The sequence below is a fragment of the Mastacembelus armatus genome, chromosome 6, assembly GCF_900324485.2.
Source record: "Mastacembelus armatus chromosome 6, fMasArm1.2, whole genome shotgun sequence".
NCBI lineage: Eukaryota > Metazoa > Chordata > Actinopteri > Synbranchiformes > Mastacembelidae > Mastacembelus > Mastacembelus armatus.
Genome location: NC_046638.1, coordinates 14,330,976 through 14,349,647, shown reverse-complemented (window position 1 = coordinate 14,349,647; position 18,672 = coordinate 14,330,976). Strand labels below are relative to the sequence as shown.

The 18,672-nt window shown below is 36.3% G+C and overlaps 1 protein-coding gene across 3 annotated transcripts in view; it reads left to right on the top strand.

The window, feature by feature from the left end:
* Window positions 1-18,672, top strand: part of LOC113132479 (anoctamin-1-like) — a 36,887-nt gene that overhangs the window by 16,825 nt on the left and 1,390 nt on the right. For 2 of the 3 annotated variants that reach the window (XM_026310572.2, XM_026310571.2), the window contains 11 exons: window positions 2,307-2,381; window positions 3,271-3,339; window positions 3,481-3,682; window positions 3,805-3,916; window positions 4,070-4,127; window positions 5,430-5,530; window positions 7,761-7,903; window positions 9,257-9,409; window positions 9,603-9,655; window positions 17,029-17,213; window positions 18,494-18,599. In XM_026310572.2, coding sequence (XP_026166357.1) covers window positions 2,307-2,381; window positions 3,271-3,339; window positions 3,481-3,682; window positions 3,805-3,916; window positions 4,070-4,127; window positions 5,430-5,530; window positions 7,761-7,903; window positions 9,257-9,409; window positions 9,603-9,655; window positions 17,029-17,213; window positions 18,494-18,599 — 1,257 coding nt within the window. Of the gene's footprint in view, window positions 1-2,306; window positions 2,382-3,270; window positions 3,340-3,480; window positions 3,683-3,804; window positions 3,917-4,069; window positions 4,128-5,429; window positions 5,531-7,760; window positions 7,904-9,256; window positions 9,410-9,543; window positions 9,657-17,028; window positions 17,214-18,493; window positions 18,600-18,672 lie in introns of those variants that run through there. The other variant, XM_026310573.2, reaches the window with a different exon arrangement.

Here is an 18,672-nt window from a genome sequence, read left to right as displayed (position 1 = left end):
TACATTCGCAGATGTAGTCATTCTTCTTGCATGGTATACATCATAATTGAGAATTTCTCCATTAGTTTTTCATTGTTAGGGTAGTTTTACAAGCAGTATTTTGACAAAGCATTAGCTCAAGCACCCTTGCTTTCCTCAGTAGCATTAGCAGCATAGATAGTGGATGGATGGATATTTTGACAAAGTCAAAAGACTTCAGCTGACTGATCCAATTAGCAGTATATCTGATCTAAAAAAAAAAGTGATTATTATTTAAAGCTCAGTAATAGATTTTTTTTAAAGCACAAGCATAAATAACAATACAATAAATACCTTAAATGTTTTTAAGGAGTTTAGGATTTGAAGAAAAGGTTATTTTGGCTTGTACAAAAACAAAATGTCCAAATGGTTGGGAAGATGAGTGTAGTGAAGGTAAACCCACTCACAAACTTGATTTCTATGGTGATCTAATTGTATAATTTGGGGGAAGTTCTGCATATATAGATGATATGTTTTCCCAGATACCTGATGATGGTTGAATAGATTACAGCCCAAGCATAAAATGTTTAATATTTCTTGTTCCAATATATCCAAATGCAATCATGTATCATGGATCATGTATTAATTGATGTGAACTGATGTGTACACACAAACTACCAAGCATAAACACAAAAATTGTTAGCTGATTTTTGGAAACACTGCTGTACTGCAGGTGTGAGAGGTCATACCCGAAAACATTGGCTCCATGTTTGCTTCACATCTGAATCACTTTACTTACCATATTTTCTGGACTATAAGTCACACTTTTTTTCTCCTCTGGCTTATAGTGCGACTTTAAAGCGAAGCAACTTATATCTGTATATATCCCTGACGTTTGACGTTTGATTCTATGACGTTTACTTCACACAGATGAATGAATCCGGTAATGCACTGCTGTTTGCTGTTATGCCTAGCCTACCTTCTTCATTGGCTAATTTAGACTCTAATTAGTATATTTAAATTATTTACCGAAGTGACTTATGTATGTTTTTTTTTTTGTGTTCAACAAGGCTCTTTTTTGCTAAAAGTGATTTATACTCCTGTGTGACTTATAGTCCGGAAAATACGGTATTTATTTGCAGTTTCCTCCCTGACACTCACACTGACTTAAGCCTGGGATGGATACAAGAAAATTACATACAACATTAAATTCACAAATTAGGCAACGTATAGTATTATGTAGTAGTAGCATGACATATTTTGTTGATTCTGTAGTAAGAATAAGTAAATGCAATCCCTGAAGCAAGCAGACATAAAAATCCTAAAATATCTCAGAAACTGAAATGACCAGCAGGAAGGGTGACATCAATATGTTACCTAGTTCCTACATCAACATAAAGAGCTCTGACATCTGTTAAACGAGGGGCTAATTACTGATTTAGTTAGGAACTCAAGCTTCTGTACACACAAAATTACTGTTTCATTTTTTTCTCTTAAGTTTTTGAAATACAAACTGTGTTTTAACATTTGAAGAAATGTCTGTGTGCAGCAGGATTTTTATCTCTTAAAAACAAAATCATCAAAATATGTAACTAACTAACTCTGGGATTTCTTGTCTACCACTGTATATTTCCATAGAGTGGAGTCCACACTCTAAAACTGTCAAAAAGACAAAATGAATTGTTAAACATTAATATTTAACAACGAAAAAAATATTTACTTGATACTCAAATGAATTTACTAGTAACCACACGTTTTTATTGTAGAGTATATGAAGCGTTTCACTGCATAATTCATGATTAGAAAAATCCCACTCCCAGGTTCCATAAGCAGTGTCTGCTATCACCTCTGTCAACCTTTACAGCATAGTGTCCTTTCTTGGTGTAATTATTTTCTTTGGCCTCAAGCTTTATTTTCTGTTCACTTTTGCTCTTGCTGTGAATGTTCACTTCTTCAAACAGTTCTTAAAAAATCTGTATTATATTATAACATGACTAGTGGATTAGGTGGTGAGTCTGGACTCTGGTGTTGTGTGAATGTGTATGCGGCTAGGAAGCATTAATGCTGTACTGGGGAGGCTAGGATGTGGGAAAGTTTAAATGGTGGCCTTAAAGGGCACTGCTCTCTCTATCAGCATGTGTCTCAGCATTTATGGCAACATCAGCAGGTATGTTTGACCGTGTATGAGCTGTAACCTTTGCCTTGTTCTTTTTTTTCCTTCTTTTACATAATTAAAAGAGCTCTTGGATAGTCTCTTCTACTTACAGGTGTACATATCCATACAATTCAATTTTAACTGCCCTGTGTTTCACACTCAACTATCATTCCTTTTCATGTCAATGTCACAGGACCACCCCAGGGCTGAATATGAATTCAGGGTCATGCAGAAGTCTATGAGCAAAGACCAAAAATCACAACACAAGGTAATTTTTTTACAACTTTTCAGTTTATTTTAACCTTACATTATTTCACTATGCACTTGTCTTTATACCTCTTGCACATATAGTTAGACTTGTACCAAAGAAACTCGGATTTGCTCAGGAGTAGGCCTCATATGCAGGCAGAACACAGGACAGGAAAATCTGATGTGAGGATGCACTACAGACACAAGGGGTACAGACAGGCAACGGGAACATACACCACGGAAACACTAAATGCTAACCTGACCTGACCAGCATAATTCCAAGGAAGTGAGTCCAAGGGGTAGCAGGTAACTGCGTGCACAGAGTCCAAACAATAATCCCGATTGGGATTGGGATTGGCTGAACACACCTGATCCAGGTAACCAGCAGTGGGTAGGGCAGGGATAGTTGGAAAACAAGCAGGACAGTGGCCCTTGAGGAGTCAGAGACCCCTGGTCTAGGAAATTCAGGGTAACATGCCAACACAACAAGACATGCAAGCTACTTGACAAGACAACAACAGACCAGTAAATGAGAACAAAGAGACTGGGGTTTAAATACGAAACATAAGGAAAGCTAACAAGATACATGTTAAACTAACCAGGATGCTAATGACAAAGTAAAACTAGACACAGTAAAGTTAAGAACAGAAAACAGGAAACTCTAAGAGTCCAACAGGAGGAAGTGGATGCAGATTGTGACACACTGCAAATGTTAAAGAAGCTACTTTGCAGATTTATGAGTCATGACTTGATTTGATCTAATGCAGCTTTATAAGAAAACACATTTATAAAAAAACACATCTCAATGTTCTCTCAAAATTGCAAGATTGCATATTTACAAAATGTGTGCAGGTACATTACATCTACATGTTGCAGTTGTAGTGAATATGTTTTAATCTATTTTTTAGATGGAAAAGCTTAATTGCCGAGACCGCCTTCCAGCCTACATGACTAACATTGTCATGATGCTGTTGATGGTATGAAAAACATGTCTATACTGTACATAATTGATGATTAATTGAAATAATGTGACATGTTTATTTTCTTTTCCCTCAGAGTCTATGTACATGTATGTCTATGCTTTGTAATCCTACAAACCTTTTCACTGTCACTGTCAGATTGGTGTTACATTTGCCATTGTGTTTGGTGTGATACTCTACCGGATCTCCACCAAAGCCGCTCTCCATATGAGCTCCAATCCCACCACTCGGAACAATGTACAACTGACAGTTAAAACTACTGCAGCCATTATTAACCTGGTAGTCATCCTCATATTGGACGAGGTGTATGGAGCTGTGGCACGATGGCTCACTGTGTTAGGTGAGTTAGCTTAGCTGTAAAAGTGGCTCAGGCAACACTGGACAATGGAACCTTTTAACAAAGCAAGATTAGTCGTTCACTGTTATCTTTTTATAAAAAATAAATGAACTCTTCACTTTCAGAGGTTCCTAAAACAGACAAGAGTTTTGAGGAACGACTCATCTTCAAGACCTTCATTCTTAAGTTTTTCAATGCTTTCACTCCAATCATCTACATTGCATTCTTCAGGGGCAGGTTAGTAACCTTTATATTTTAAAGTGTGACTTCATAGTTACTTTTTTTTTAAATGTTCAACTGCTCATATAATTTTAAAAAATAAACATGGTAAATAAATGGAAACAACACTTTGTATATAGGCATAACCTTTTCATTCATTTTCCCATCCAGACTGGTAGGCAGACCAGGCAGCTACCTCTATGTGTTTGAATCCTACAGAATGGAAGAGGTAGGTTTTATACTTTAACAAATTATATTAAGCATAACCTCTTGCCATTTGCTGACATTTACATTGCACATTGGTATACAGGTTTTTGGACATTACAATGAAATTGAATCCTAAAACATTAGAATTATACAATGATTGTATTTACATTATTATTTAAAAGTCTCCAAAATTGCGTTCAAGATTCAAGAAGTTCTTAGTACTGCCAAAAAAGGGAATAAACAAATTCTTTTGAATTTGGTACAATCAGAATTTGCAACTTAGTATGGTCCTTTAAATACACTATCAGTCAAAAGTTTTGACACCTCCATTTTTCCAGGTTCAATTGAAGTTTAAGCAATTCATGTCCAGTAAATAAATTGAAATGGTACAAAGATATGCAGTAAACTGCCAGAGGTGAAAAAAAGTTTAGGTTACTAAAAAGAGGAAAATAATGTAAATTTCAGAGTTATACAAGAAGGTTATTTCCAGGGGAAAAGTAACAGATGAACAACTTAGAGCTGTTGTGCAGCAAAAATTGATGCTAACAACTCCCACAGGTTTCCCAGTTTTGTTGATTACCCTCAGTCTGTATAAAAACAGCTGGAACAGACTGTGCTATAACATCCTGTATAGCAATATTTGGCTGGTACTGTTCTGTAGTAAGTAGTATATTGCTCTCATAATGGCAAAAAGAAAGTAATTAGCAAAGGAAGACAGGCAGACCATTATAACCTCTAAAAGTGTAAGTCTTGTTTTTAGAGAAAATTCGAAGAAAGCCAAGATGACAGTATAGTTTCCTGCAGCACCAAAAGGCACTTTTGGAAATTTGAGGAAACTGACAGGAAGAGGTCTGGCAGAACTAAAGCATCAAGTTTCCAGACTTATTAAGCTGGTTTGAGATGAAGTGGGCAGAAGGATGAAAGCAAAGCAACCTACACATTTGAGGGAATATCTGCAACAGAATTGGGATGAATTTTCTGAACAATATTTAATATCTTTTGTAGAGAAAATACCTCAAGTGTGTCTGGTAGTTATGCTGATAAATTGACATACCCCTGCCTGGCTCAATTTGAGACATACTGGCCATTTTTTCAAAATAAAACTGAACATGCAGAACCTGTGTCTGCCTTTTTAAAATCATAAAGACAACTGCATCATTTTACTTCTTGTATGTGCTCAGCAAATAAAAATACAGGGAACAAAAAACTCCAAATTTATTTTAAAACCAGTCCTTTCATAGGCAGCAATGCTTTGAACCCTTACATATATGTAGCTAGTAGTTACAGACTTGTGTCCTAAAAGTAATTTTTGACTGTTTTACAGTGTGCTCATGGAGGCTGTCTGATGGAGCTTTGTATCCAACTAAGTATCACCATGTTGGGAAAGCAGCTAATTCAGAATAACCTTTTTGAGATTGGAGTACCGTAAGTATGCATTGCCTTAAACTGACCACTTACAGTATAATTACGCATCACATTGTCATTAAGTACACGCAACAATGTCTTAAATCACTGTTTACTGTTAAAGGGAGCTTTGACTGATTTTCAACCAGATTATTATGTCACAAATGTGGAGTGTTTATATCGATTAATAACATAAACCTTTATTCAGTAAAACAAAAAAAAAGTTTTGTTCCTAACACATTACCCAGTGCATATCAGTATAGATATCCTGCATATTTTTTCTCTTTGAGATCTGATGTGTGTTTAAAGAGTTCCTTAAATTTTTTCAAGCAGTATATATACAGTGGGTACGGAAAGTATTCAGACCCCTTTACATTTTTCACTCTTTGTGTCATTGCAGCCATTTGCCATAATCAAAAAAGTTCATTTTATTTCTCATTAATGTACACTCAGCACCCCATCTTGACAGAAAAAAACAGAAATGTAGAAATTTTTGCAAATTCATTAAAAAAGAAAAACTGAAATATCACATGGTCATAAGTATTCAGACCCTGTGCTCAGTATTGAGTAGAAGCACCCTTTTGAGCTAGTACAGCCATGAGTCTTCTTGGGAATGATGCAACAAGTTTTTCACACCTGGTTTTGGGGATCCTCTGCCATTCTTCCTTGCAGATCCTCTCCAGTTCTGTCAGGTTGGATGGTGAACGTTGGTGGACAGCCATTTTCAGGTCTCTCCAGAGATGCTCAATTGGGTTTAGGTCAGGGCTCTGGCTGGGCCAGTCAAGAACGGTCACAGAGTTGTTCCGAAGCCACTCCTTTGTTATTTTAGCTGTGTGCTTAGGGTCATTGTCCTGTTGAAAGGTGAACCTTCGGCCCAGTCTGAGGTCCTGAGCACTCTGGAAGAGGTTTTCTTCCAGGATATCTCTGTACTTGGCCACATTCATCTTTCCTTCAATTGCAACCAGTCGTCCTGTCCCTGCAGCTGAAAAACACCCCCACAACATGATGCTCCCACCACCATGTTTCACTGTAGGGATTGTATTGGGCAGGTGATGAGCAGTGCCTGGTTTTCTCCACACATACCGCTTAGAATTAACGCCAAAAAGTTCAATCTTGGTCTCATCAGACCAGAGAATCTTATTTCTCATAGTCTGGGAGTCCTTCATGTGTTTTTTGGCAAACTCTATGCAGGCTTTCATGTGTCTTGCACTGAGGAGAGGCTTCCGTCGGGCCACTCTGCCATAAAGCCCCGACTGGTGGAGGGCTGCAGTGATAGTTGACTTTGTGGAACTTTCTCCCATCTCCCTACTGCATCTCTGGAGCTCAGCCACAGTGATCTTTGGGTTCTTCTTTACCTCTCTCACCAAGGCTCCCCTCCCACGATTGCTCAGTTTGGCTGGACAGCCAGGTCTAGGAAGAGTTCTGGTCGTCCCAGACTTTTTCCATTTGAGGATTATGTAGACCACTGGGCTCTTAGGAACCTTGAGTCCTGCAGAAATTCTTTTGTAACCTTGGCCAGATCTGTGCCTTGCCACAGTTCTGTCTCTGAGCTCCTTGGGCAGTTCCTTCGACCTCATGATTCTCATTTGCTCTGACATGCACTGTGAGCTGTAAGGTCTTATATAGACAGGTGTGTGCCTTTCCTAATCAAGTCCAATCAGTTTAATTAAACACAGCTGGACTCCAATGAAGGAGCAGAACCATCTCAAGGAGGATCAGAAGAAATGGACAGCATGTGAGTTAAATATGAATGTCACTGCAAAGGGTCTGAATACTTATGACCATGTGATATTTCAGTTTTTCTTTTTTAATAAATTTGCAAAAATTTCTACATTTCTGTTTTTTTCTGTCAAGATGGGGTGCTGAGTGTACATTAATGAGAAATCAAATGAACTTTTTTGATTTTGGCAAATGGCTGCAATGACACAAAGAGTGAAAAATTTAAAGGGGTCTGAATACTTTCCGTACCCACTGTATATAGCCTATACCTGAGTGAGTTTAGGCTTTTGGAATGGTGAAAATTCTTGCCATTCAGAAAAGACAAAAATAAGTAAAACAATGTTGCTAAATAGTAATTTTTTCTCAATTATATTGTTTTTGTCATCATTTGGTGCAGAATTTAATATCAAATTTTAATTAATTGCACAGCTTTACATGTTTGATGGCATTTTTTTGTATGTGTTTGTGTTTGTTTGTGTGTGTGTGTGTGTGTGTGTGTGTGTGTGCGTGTGTGTGTGTACATGTCCCTCAGCAAGCTGAAGAAGCTTATCCGCTACATTCGATCAAAACAAGGTGCTTTTCAAGAAGAAGAGAGACAGAAGAAGCTGCAGCGATATGAAACCGACCACTTTCTGGAACCATTTGCTGGATTAACGCCTGAATACATGGAAATGAGTCAGTACCACACACTCAATATCCCTACACACATGAACACACTCAGTAATATATGATCTCAGCACAAGATAAGCAAAAGTAAAGTATGATTTTTATGTGGTCATACAGTAAAATAAAGACCACCAGTGTTTTATTAGTCTGAATTAGAAGCATTTAAAGGTCCTTTTTTTGAACCCAACCCGAAACAGACTGACAGAAAACCTACACGAACTCAACTGTCATTATAACTATGATGCTTAAGCTGTCCTGTTGCCACTGAGTATAAGTAACCATGCCAGTGGTCTTTGCCAGCAGAATGGCTGGCATTTTGCCCACAGTGATGCCTATGAAAACAGTGGATGTGCACATTAGGGTAGGTTAGGGTTGGCGGGTGGACTTGTCATGATGCCCTGAAGATTTATGATGGCAGGGCCTGAAACCCATCTTTGGGGCCACATGATAATACAAGTATCATGAAGCTCACCCATTTCTTGGAATATTCCATCATGTATATTGGTAACAACATGTGTAGTATTCATTTTCAAAAGAGAAGGAACAGCGAGATTCAATCTGAAAAGACCAGAGAATAATTAGACTGGTTCCAAAATGCAGTTGACCCAAACTAATTTGATCAATTTACAAGCAGGCATAAGAACCAACATGCAAAGGAAGAAATTAGATTTGTTATTGAAATTCAAGGACAAACTTATATGAACTGGTCTTCGATTAAATAAGCTTCAGTTTCCTCATCAGAACAAACCTCCTATAAGCTGTTCACATTTCCCCCCTTGTCTCAAAGCACTTGATACCATGTAAGCTAAGTTCATTCTTGACCAATTGGGTTTTGACATATTGACACACAGACTTGTAGTAAAAAACTGAATCCGACCCGACCAAATCATACTATGCAGAATTTAGATACCATCAGGTCTTGGTTCCTCTGAACCAACTGGACTTGTGAAGTCCTTTAATCTTAATCATGTATTCTCCAATCCTCGCCCCCAGTAGAAATAAAGTCGATATAGAGGTCTAGAGGTCCAAAAATAAAAGAACTTATTAAACATCTCACTAATCATTGTAAATAAAAAGAGAATAATTTTTCACCTCCATTTTATGATTATGCTTTATCTTAAATATATATGCATGAGCACTGTCAGTTTTAAGTCTATTTTTTTTTTGGCCCTTGTTCTGAACTGAGGAAGACTAGTTTCCAGTACAATCTTCTAATTGTGCATTGTAATACACAGCATTGTTAATATACTGTATAGTGCTTTAGTAATTACAACCATTTAAATTAGACTTAATCACAGATATAAGGCTAAGCAGATAGTAGCTGTGACTGTCTAATGTATTATTTTGTATTCATCTGTCCAGTGATCCAGTTTGGTTTTGTTACGTTGTTTGTGGCATCCTTCCCCCTGGCTCCACTATTTGCACTGCTCAACAACATAATTGAAATACGACTTGATGCCAAGAAATTTGTGACCGAGTTGCGAAGACCAGTAGCAGCAAGAGCCAAAGACATTGGTAGGTGTTAGTCAACATATTATAACTTCTATTTAAAAAAGACCTCAAATTCAGTGGACTACATGGATTTATATAATGTTACTGAAAGTGCATATTCCTCATAACAAACAATGAAGCTGTTTCTTTCATTGTAGAAAAAAGAAAATCATGCTGACACATCAATATGATGCACCCTAATACTGTATGTCTACAGGTATATGGTACAACATACTAAAAGGGGTAGCAAAAGTGGCGGTTATCATTAATGTAAGTAATGCATGAATGTATTATTTTCTGCTAATGCATGTATGTAGGTACTATTTTGCCTCTTTATTCTATGATGTTTGATTTGAAATGATGTAGTAATGATGCAGAAATTCGGCTTTAATTTAAGGGTGTTCACATCCCCAGATATGTGCAAATTGCTAACTTGCCATTCTTTTTTTCATTTTGTTTTTCTTGACTGAGGTTGCTCATTTACCAATGCTCTCAGCTCTTGTTTAAACTAGTTTAGTCCAGAATAAAATAAACAATAAGAAAAAAAATGGTGATACATGCTAGCATTAGCATGTTATCATCTTAAGAATGACAATGCTAGCACAGTGAGCATATAAATGTTTTACCACTTTCGTCGATTTAGGACTGTTCAATACTAAACGATCAAAATATGACCATGAATGTACAAAACATTGTTCTAAAACATACAGTAAATGTTGGAGTACTTCAAGGTTTCGACATGATCCTCAGGGTACTGTAAAAGTATGTATGTGAATTTCCTCAAGTATTTGAGAAAGTTCAATCTCAATTGAATAATTGATCGTCTGATCTATCTGCATTACATGAAGCATCCATTAAAATCCACTCAGACCTTTTATTACAAACACAATTGCATTGAAATTTGTTAACAGTAAAAAGTAAAAAGCATGAAAACAGGTGCCTGACCCACAACACAAACCTAAACACTACATCCGCAAATGATCTGCCGGAATTCACTGTCAATAATTTACTATGAAATTAAGTCAAATAAGATAAATGTTTAAACTAGTTAGTATATGGCTAAAGATATACAGTATATATGATCAGATTCAGGGCCTCTCATGAAGCATCATCTGTCTGATGCTGCCAAATCCATGTACAGTAATTATACGCATACACACAAAACAACACATGAAAGCAACTCATGAGCATGAATAAAATAAAAAATTCAAAAACTAAAAATAAAAAAATGTAACAGCTGATAATTCTAGTTGTGTGCAACATCTGAGATCCCTCAAAAGAACGCAAGCACCACTGCAAGTCAGACATCAGGCTGAAGGTTGGCTTCACTGAGCTGAGGTTAGTTTAGGATTTGATACTGATATCACTCATCATTTCTTAATTACACACAGGTAGACAGAGGGGGCAACAGGAGGCACTAAGAAGCCACAAAATTGAAGAAATTCTGACACAAGCAGAGTACACCAGAACAAGCTTTGTACAGAGGCAGGCCTCATAGTCACTGTATTGCCAAATACATGAATCTGATTAGAAAGCTGCTCTGTCTCCAAGACATCTTCATCTGATGTTACTTTTAAATTATTCTATAATGACATTTTTATCCCAACAAATAAGCCGATAACCTTACCATTTCTGTCTAACCAATTTTTTGATAGAAAAACAGTATTATCGTTAGGATATGGTTACCAAGGACCATTGCCATCTTTTGTTGTAATTTTCCTGTCTGTTAAATGTTGTCTGTTTTCATCACCCATTGTGTCTGTGTATACATTGTGATTCTGAATTAACATACACAAGTTTGTACATGCTGCACAACATGTTGCATGGCATTAATTTGCTTCTTTTTATAATTTTGAGCATGTACTAATATTATGAATTCTGTGTATCAGTGATTGGTTTTAATTTCCACATTTTACAACCTGATGAATAAAGTCAATGGAAACAGAAGCACACAGTCAGTGTTAGGCTGTAACCTGTAACAGTTTATAGCAATAGATTATAGAAAATTTAGTATAGTGCAGTTTAATATTGAAATTATTATGACACAAATACCTGTTTCCATGCTCAAGTCTAGCAATTGTGTTTAATAACCCCTTTCCCCCTCATCATAGTGTGAGTAAGTGGTTAAGGTCACATGGAAATCTTGTGAGAGTCACTGGAGCTACATAAATCAAAATGTGAGTCTGTATGAAAGCAGTTTGGCAATCTAAGTAGCTGATAACCTGGAAAATTTGGGCTGCATGTGTAAAAGGAAACAAGGTCTGTCTTGACAGTGCTGACCAGCCAGTGTTTTGAAAATCCTACATCCAGCTGTGGACAGCTCAGCGGTTCAGTGGTTAGCATGGTCAGGGTAGAGTAGTCTCTGGGTTTGAATGCCATTTAAACCTGGGACGTTTCTTTGTGGAGTTTGCATGTTCCCAAGTGCTTGTGTGGGTTTTCTTCAGGCACTCTGGTTTCCTCCCTCAGTCCATAGATATACAGTTTGGGGTTGGGCTACTTTAGTGGTTCCCAAAGTGGGGGCACAACCCCTATGGGGCATGGATTTATTGCAGGGAGGGCATGACACATGCATGAAGACTGATAGCATAACAGGAGGTGCTCCCACAGTGGAGAAACTTTTTTACATTCCCTTTTTTTGTGTAGGAACTATGGGAACTGACAACTGTAATAGTTCTTAGAACACTATTTTAGGAGACTTTTTTATCTCCTGCTTTGAAATGGGTACTTTTCAGTACAATAGGAACCACAAGACGTACATTTATGTTGTTTCATCAAACGCTAAGCCAGTGCAACTCTGCCAACTGGCATATTTCAAAGTTCATTTTAGTTTTCGCATTGAAAAAATTCACAAATGTTATTATTTGCAGTATTTGTACTAGTTCACTGGAGAACAGAAGAGTACGCACTCACTAAATGAGAAACAGAGGAAAGTTTCTTTAGTGTAAATCCATTAATGGACCAAACAGAGACTAAAAGTCTAAAACAAGTGTAAACTAGGACAAAACCAGGTCTAACCCAGGTCTAATCTGAGATGAAACCATGTTCAAATCAAGACTATCCAAACAAAGACTGAAAGTAGCAATAGTAAACCAGTACTGAACTAGGTCTAATCAATCCATCCATTTTCTTCCACTTATCCGGGTCGTGGGGCCAGTAGCCTAAGCAGAGATGCCCAGACTTCCTTTTCCCCACTCACTTCCTCCAGCTCTTCCGGGGGACACCAAGGCCTTCCCAGACCAGCCAAGAGACATAGTCCCTCCAGCATGTCCCGGGTCTTCCTTGGGGCCTCCTCCCAGTGGGACATGCCCAGAACACCTCTCCAGGGAGGCGCCCAGGACTCATCCGGAACAGATGCCAGAGCCACCTCAGCTGGCTCCTCTCGATGTAGAAGAGCAGCAGCTCTACTCCAAACTCCTCCAGGCTGACCAAGCTCCTCACTCTATCTCTAAGGGAGCGCCCAGCCACCCTGCAAAGAAAACTAATTTCAGCCGCTTGTATCTGAGATCTTGTCTAGAGCTTATGACCATAGGGGAGGGTAGGAATGTAGACTGAAATCAAGAGCTTTGCCTTTCGGCTCAGCACCTTCTTCACCACAACAAACCGGTACATTGACCGCATTGCTGCTGCACCGATCTGTCTGTCAATCTCAAGTTCCGTTCTTCTCTCACTCGTGAACAAGACCCCAAGATACTGAAACTCCTCCACTCTTCTTCTTCTTCTTGGTGGGTCACAACCAGCATTCAAAGGTGCCCACTGCCACCTACTATACCAGAGTGTGTATATTTAGGGTGTGTAAGTGCGACAAACCACAACCAAAAAAGAAACTTAATGAACACAGTCAATTGTCTTTCGGTTTTAAGTATTATATTTATCTTTCAAATGTAGTGGAGTAAAAGTAATGTTTCCCCAAGAAATACTACTCAAGTAAAGTACAAATTCTCAAAAACTGCACAGTACTCAAGTAAATTTGCTACATTACTGTCCACCTCTGGTCAGGAAGAAGAGCACTATAACCAAGTAATTGTCGTGCTTATACTTAAGGAAGTAACTTACGTAATGTACATAATGATGACAATGATGACCTATGGAATAAAAACAACCTACTGAACCTACCAGCTGGTTCAGTTGGTTCCCGTAGGTATGTAGGGACCTACTGGCATATATAAACAGGACTGACATACACTGAAAACGGCTATTAAATAGAAAGACAAAAGTCCAATCTAGTGAGATTATAGAGAAAATTTTGTGAGGAAAAAAAAGCCCTGCATGCACATACACAGCAACAGATATATGGCTCTTATTAATCAATCAAGTACTGATATGTATAAAATGAGGTATTGTACTGTTTTTAACAGCAGGGAATTGCAATATCTTTCTACTTCACCTTGCAAGACTAGATTTAACCCTTCAATAAGCTAAAAAAATCCAACATGCAAGTCTGCAGACCTATTAGCCTGTTTGTGGATGTACAAACATACATGTAGTACTGCACCAGATAAATAATTATACACTGATCTATTAAACATGGTGCACAAGACCATATATTACTAAAATAGTAAACACTATTTACAGTAGAATGAAAACATGTATTAACTTATAAATTTTATTTTGAGTATGAATATCAAATATCTCTCATCACACTACCATTCACCATCAACCATATTTGAAAAGGAACTGAATGAAGAAAGTTATATGTTGACCAGTCCCTTTCAAAACAGAAAATCAAAATATTATACAAAAATATACAAAAAAATATATACCCCAATCTATGCATCACCTCCTTCCATCACCTTGTGACTAAACAAATAGTCTCCAGTAATACTAGACACTGAAACATTACATATTCGTTTCATATTTTCCCTTAGTTTTTTATACATTTTGATGAATACTCTTTTTAAATCATTATGTAAGGAATTACACATTACACATCTGTTTTAATGTCCTAGTATATTGATGCTTAAAATTAAATTTCCTTCTATGATCTTCATCTTTTATATTAAATAAAATTAACTTTTGAATATTTTCTGGTAAAAGTCCATTCTTTGCCTTAAGCAAAAGTAACAAACTAACAAAGTCTGCAACTCACTAATTTCTCTAAATTTCAATAAACCTGACTTTAATAAAGAATTCAGTATATTCTTGGTCATCCACCTTATTTTTATTATAATTCGTAGCTTTTTTCTGTAAAACAAACAATTGTTTTATCTTTGTCATGTACGTATTCCCCCAGACTTCAACACAATATTACAAATATCGCAACACAAGTGTACAATACAAAATTCACAATGCCTTGTAATCTAATATATCAACTTTGTTCAATATAAAAATATTCTTAGACACTTTTGCCTTCACATATGCTATGTGGGATCTCCACATCAGTTTATCATCCATTATTACTGCCAGAAGTCTACATTCAGATACTCTTTCAACAGCTTCTCCATCAGTATAAATCAATAAACCAAACCATCTTTTTTAATGTCACACCATTTTTTAATGTGGCCATTTCCTTTTCAGTGTTTTCTGACAAAACGTTTACATTATCTATTGTATAAAGACATTTGTATCATCTGCAAATAAAGCAAATTGCAAACGCTTTGACAGTTTACATATGCCATTCATATACAAAATAAAAAGTTTTGGCCCCAGAAATGAGCCTTGTGGCACGCAACATTCAATCTTTAAATACTCTAATCTATTCCCATCAATCTGTACATACTGTTATCCAAATAGCTTTTTAACTAGTTTAAAACAACTCCTTTCACACCATATATCCACAATTTAGAAACAAGTATTTTATTATCTATTGTGTCAAATAATCTTTTAAAATCAATAAATACCCCAATTGTATGTTTCTTACTATCAATCACTGTGGTGATGTCCTCTGTTATCTTTATTAATGCTAATGTTGTGTATCTCTTCATATAAAATACATATTGATTGTCACTTAATTTATTCTTTTTAAGAAAATCATCTAGTTTTTAACACTTTTTAAATTGTTTTAGAAAACTGTAGTAATAGAGATACTGGACTATAATTTTTGCAGCAATTGATCTTATTTCCTTTTCAGTCACTTTCCCTAAAAACATAGACTCTACAACTTCACTTCCCCCCTTCATCTTTTTTATAGCTCTTCTCAGTTTGGGCTCGATATTAACAAAAAATTGATTAAATTCATTTTATACATCTTGCATATTCTGTTTTATAGTATAATCATCCATAAAGTCAATGAAAGATTCTCTTGACCCAAAATTGTTTCCCATTATATTTTTTTGTATTTTCCATGAACCTTTGTCATTTTGCTTCTCTTTTAATACTTCATTATAATAATCTTTCTTTCCCTGCCTTAGAATTATAGTTAATTTATTCTTATAAAGCTTATATTGCTTTTCAGTCTCAGTTCTATACTGCACTATAATACAATTCTTATAAAGTCTATTTTTCTTTTTCATGCATTATTTAATTCTTTTATGACCCGTGGCTTTTCATTATTTTTATTTTTTTCTCTTTCTCTGTACTATTGGGCAATTTAACTCTTTCTAAAATACCTCATATGCTTTATTAGCATCTTCTACATGAACCCCTTTCCATTATTCTTTTACTAAGTCATCTCTAAATTTATTTATTACCTCTTCAGTTCTTACTCTTAAATATTTATATTTGGACCTATTTTTATTTTAATTTAGCAGTCAATACTAAAAATACCGGTAAATGATCACATATCATTTATTATTAAACCACTCTGCAATTCTGCAATTCATTTATATAGGTATTATCAATTACTGTTGCCAAACTTGATGTAATTCTACTAGGTTTTGTGATTAGTGGATATAGACCCATACTACACAGAGTTTCTAAAAAATCAGATGTTCCATGTTTAGGCTCGAATTAAATCAATGTTGAAATCCCCACATATCATATGCTATAGTCCATTAGTTCTGGTATTGCAATTTGTTCTACTGGTTCACGTTTCAAATAATTGTTTACATACCACACCTCCTCCTTTCTTATTAGCTCTATTTTTAAGATTCATGGATATGTGATCTGGATCTAGAAAAATAAATGTCAATGCAGATATAAATGCAACGCAGAACAGACTGAAATCAAAAATGCATCAACGGACAGACAGACAGACAGACAGAGGGCTAATTAATCAGCCTGTTAAACTTCTGTTAACTCCCACCTTGATAAAAACTAAAAAAAAATCTAATATATTTAATCTCATGTACTACTGTATTCTGTCTCTGCATCAAACAATGCAGAAAATAAGAAATAATATAAATATAGTAGTAAATATAATGATAACAGCTGTGTGATATACTGACAGTAAGCCAGGTAGCCATTCTCAGATAGTTTTACATCAGTTCAAACCTGTTTTCATGTGGCTCTGATGACTGTCCCATGAATGCCTTGTGACCTTAAATACAAAACAATGAGTTAGTTTAAACAATGACTGGGTCTCCTAGTTAATAGATGCAAAGGATCCTTTTGTACAACTGATGAAATATCTTTAATGCAACTAGTATGGTCCAGAGTTCATTGCAATATGAAACTGTTTATTATTACATTCCATAATCTAACTTCCATTTCTGTCCCTAATCTCTGCACCCTTACCCCACCACCACCTTCCCAACCACAATTCCTAGGCATTTGTCATCTCCTTCACTTCAGACTTCATACCTCGGATGGTCTACCAGTATATGTACAGCCCTGATGGCACCATGCATGGATTTGTCAACCATACACTGTCCTATTTTAATGTCAGCCACTTCCAGGATGGCAAAGAAACCATGGATCCATTACACCTTGGCTACCGTGTTGAGATTTGCAGGTGGGAAATGAATCTCAGTTTTAAACATCAGTGTGCCACTGTCAATCAAAATGTGTGTCCTGCTGTAAAGCCCATTTCCAGTTGTTTGGTTGAAGTGCATTTATCACTGGCAGCAGAGGCCTCAGTGTTCATACTGCTGTACTGCCATATCAGAGGCTTTAATAAATAAGGTGTAGCATTTCTTGTGGTTGACAGCATCTTGCTGCCAACACAAGTTTACAACAGACGATAATGTTCTTTGCATTTTTTACTGAGATAAACTGAAAATCATGAAAGTACTTTGCACTGGTAATAGCCTGCCTCTCCTTCTTCCTCCATTCTCAGTTTGGATTTTTGAATAGTAGCTGATGTGAACCTGCTCACAAACACATACCATAAGACAGCTACAACAAATATTAAATCACATTCAGGCAATGCATTAATGCAGCAGCTACATAGATGTGAAACTGTAATAATATGGAGTTTTGGCAGTGTAATTCCTCACACAGTATAATACAATATTAATACTGCATTGTTGCTGCTTACAAATCTTAAATTGAATTGGAATGGAGAGAGAGCTACTATTCAAAAATCCAAACTATATATATATATATGCCTCTCCTTCTTCCTCCATTCTCAGTATATATATATATAGAGAGAGAGAGAGAGAGAGAGAGAGAGGTGTGTGTGTCAGTAGAGATGACAGTGAAACACTGGAACAACAAAAAACTGAATATATTTCCTTTTTTAAATACGTGTTTTTGTATAAAAAATTATTTTTTTTATATTGATGTTTGTGAGTATGTGATGGCTGCATGTTAGCATGTAAAGTGTGCTGGCTCTTCCTCACAATCTCCTTATTTATTGACAAACTTGTTCATTTCTTTATCCACAATTAATGATTTATATTCTAAATTTAGGTACACTAAATTACTTTCAGTTTTACTACCTTCATAAATTTTTACAATTATTTTATTTAAGGCTCTTAATGTTTTTATTTAGGGCTACATAACCAACATAAATCTAGGTTAAGGACAACCCTTCTGTTTAGTAGACTATAAATATGGACATATAAAATAAGTATCAGAAAACATATTTCCTAAGTACCAGCTCAGGGCTGCACATAGAAAACGTTTTAGTTAACAGGCTTAAAATGGATGTATGATAGCAAAGGCTGTCATTTACCAAACAAACTGCCAGTCACAGGAAACATCACAGCCGTTAACCTTCGAGCAAGTACTGTGTGACAAAGTTTAGCTCCTCAAACAAAACCCCAAAATGATTGATTTTTGTCTTTAAAGGTATAAGGACTACAGAGAGCCCCCTTGGTCAGACACTCCATATGAGATCTCTAAGGAATTCTGGACAGTGCTGGCTGTCCGACTGGCCTTTGTCATAGTTTTCCAGGTAAGGTGACATGCAGAAAGGTAGGAAATAGATTACTATAGGAGTTGAAAAGTAGAAAAGATGACGTTAATTA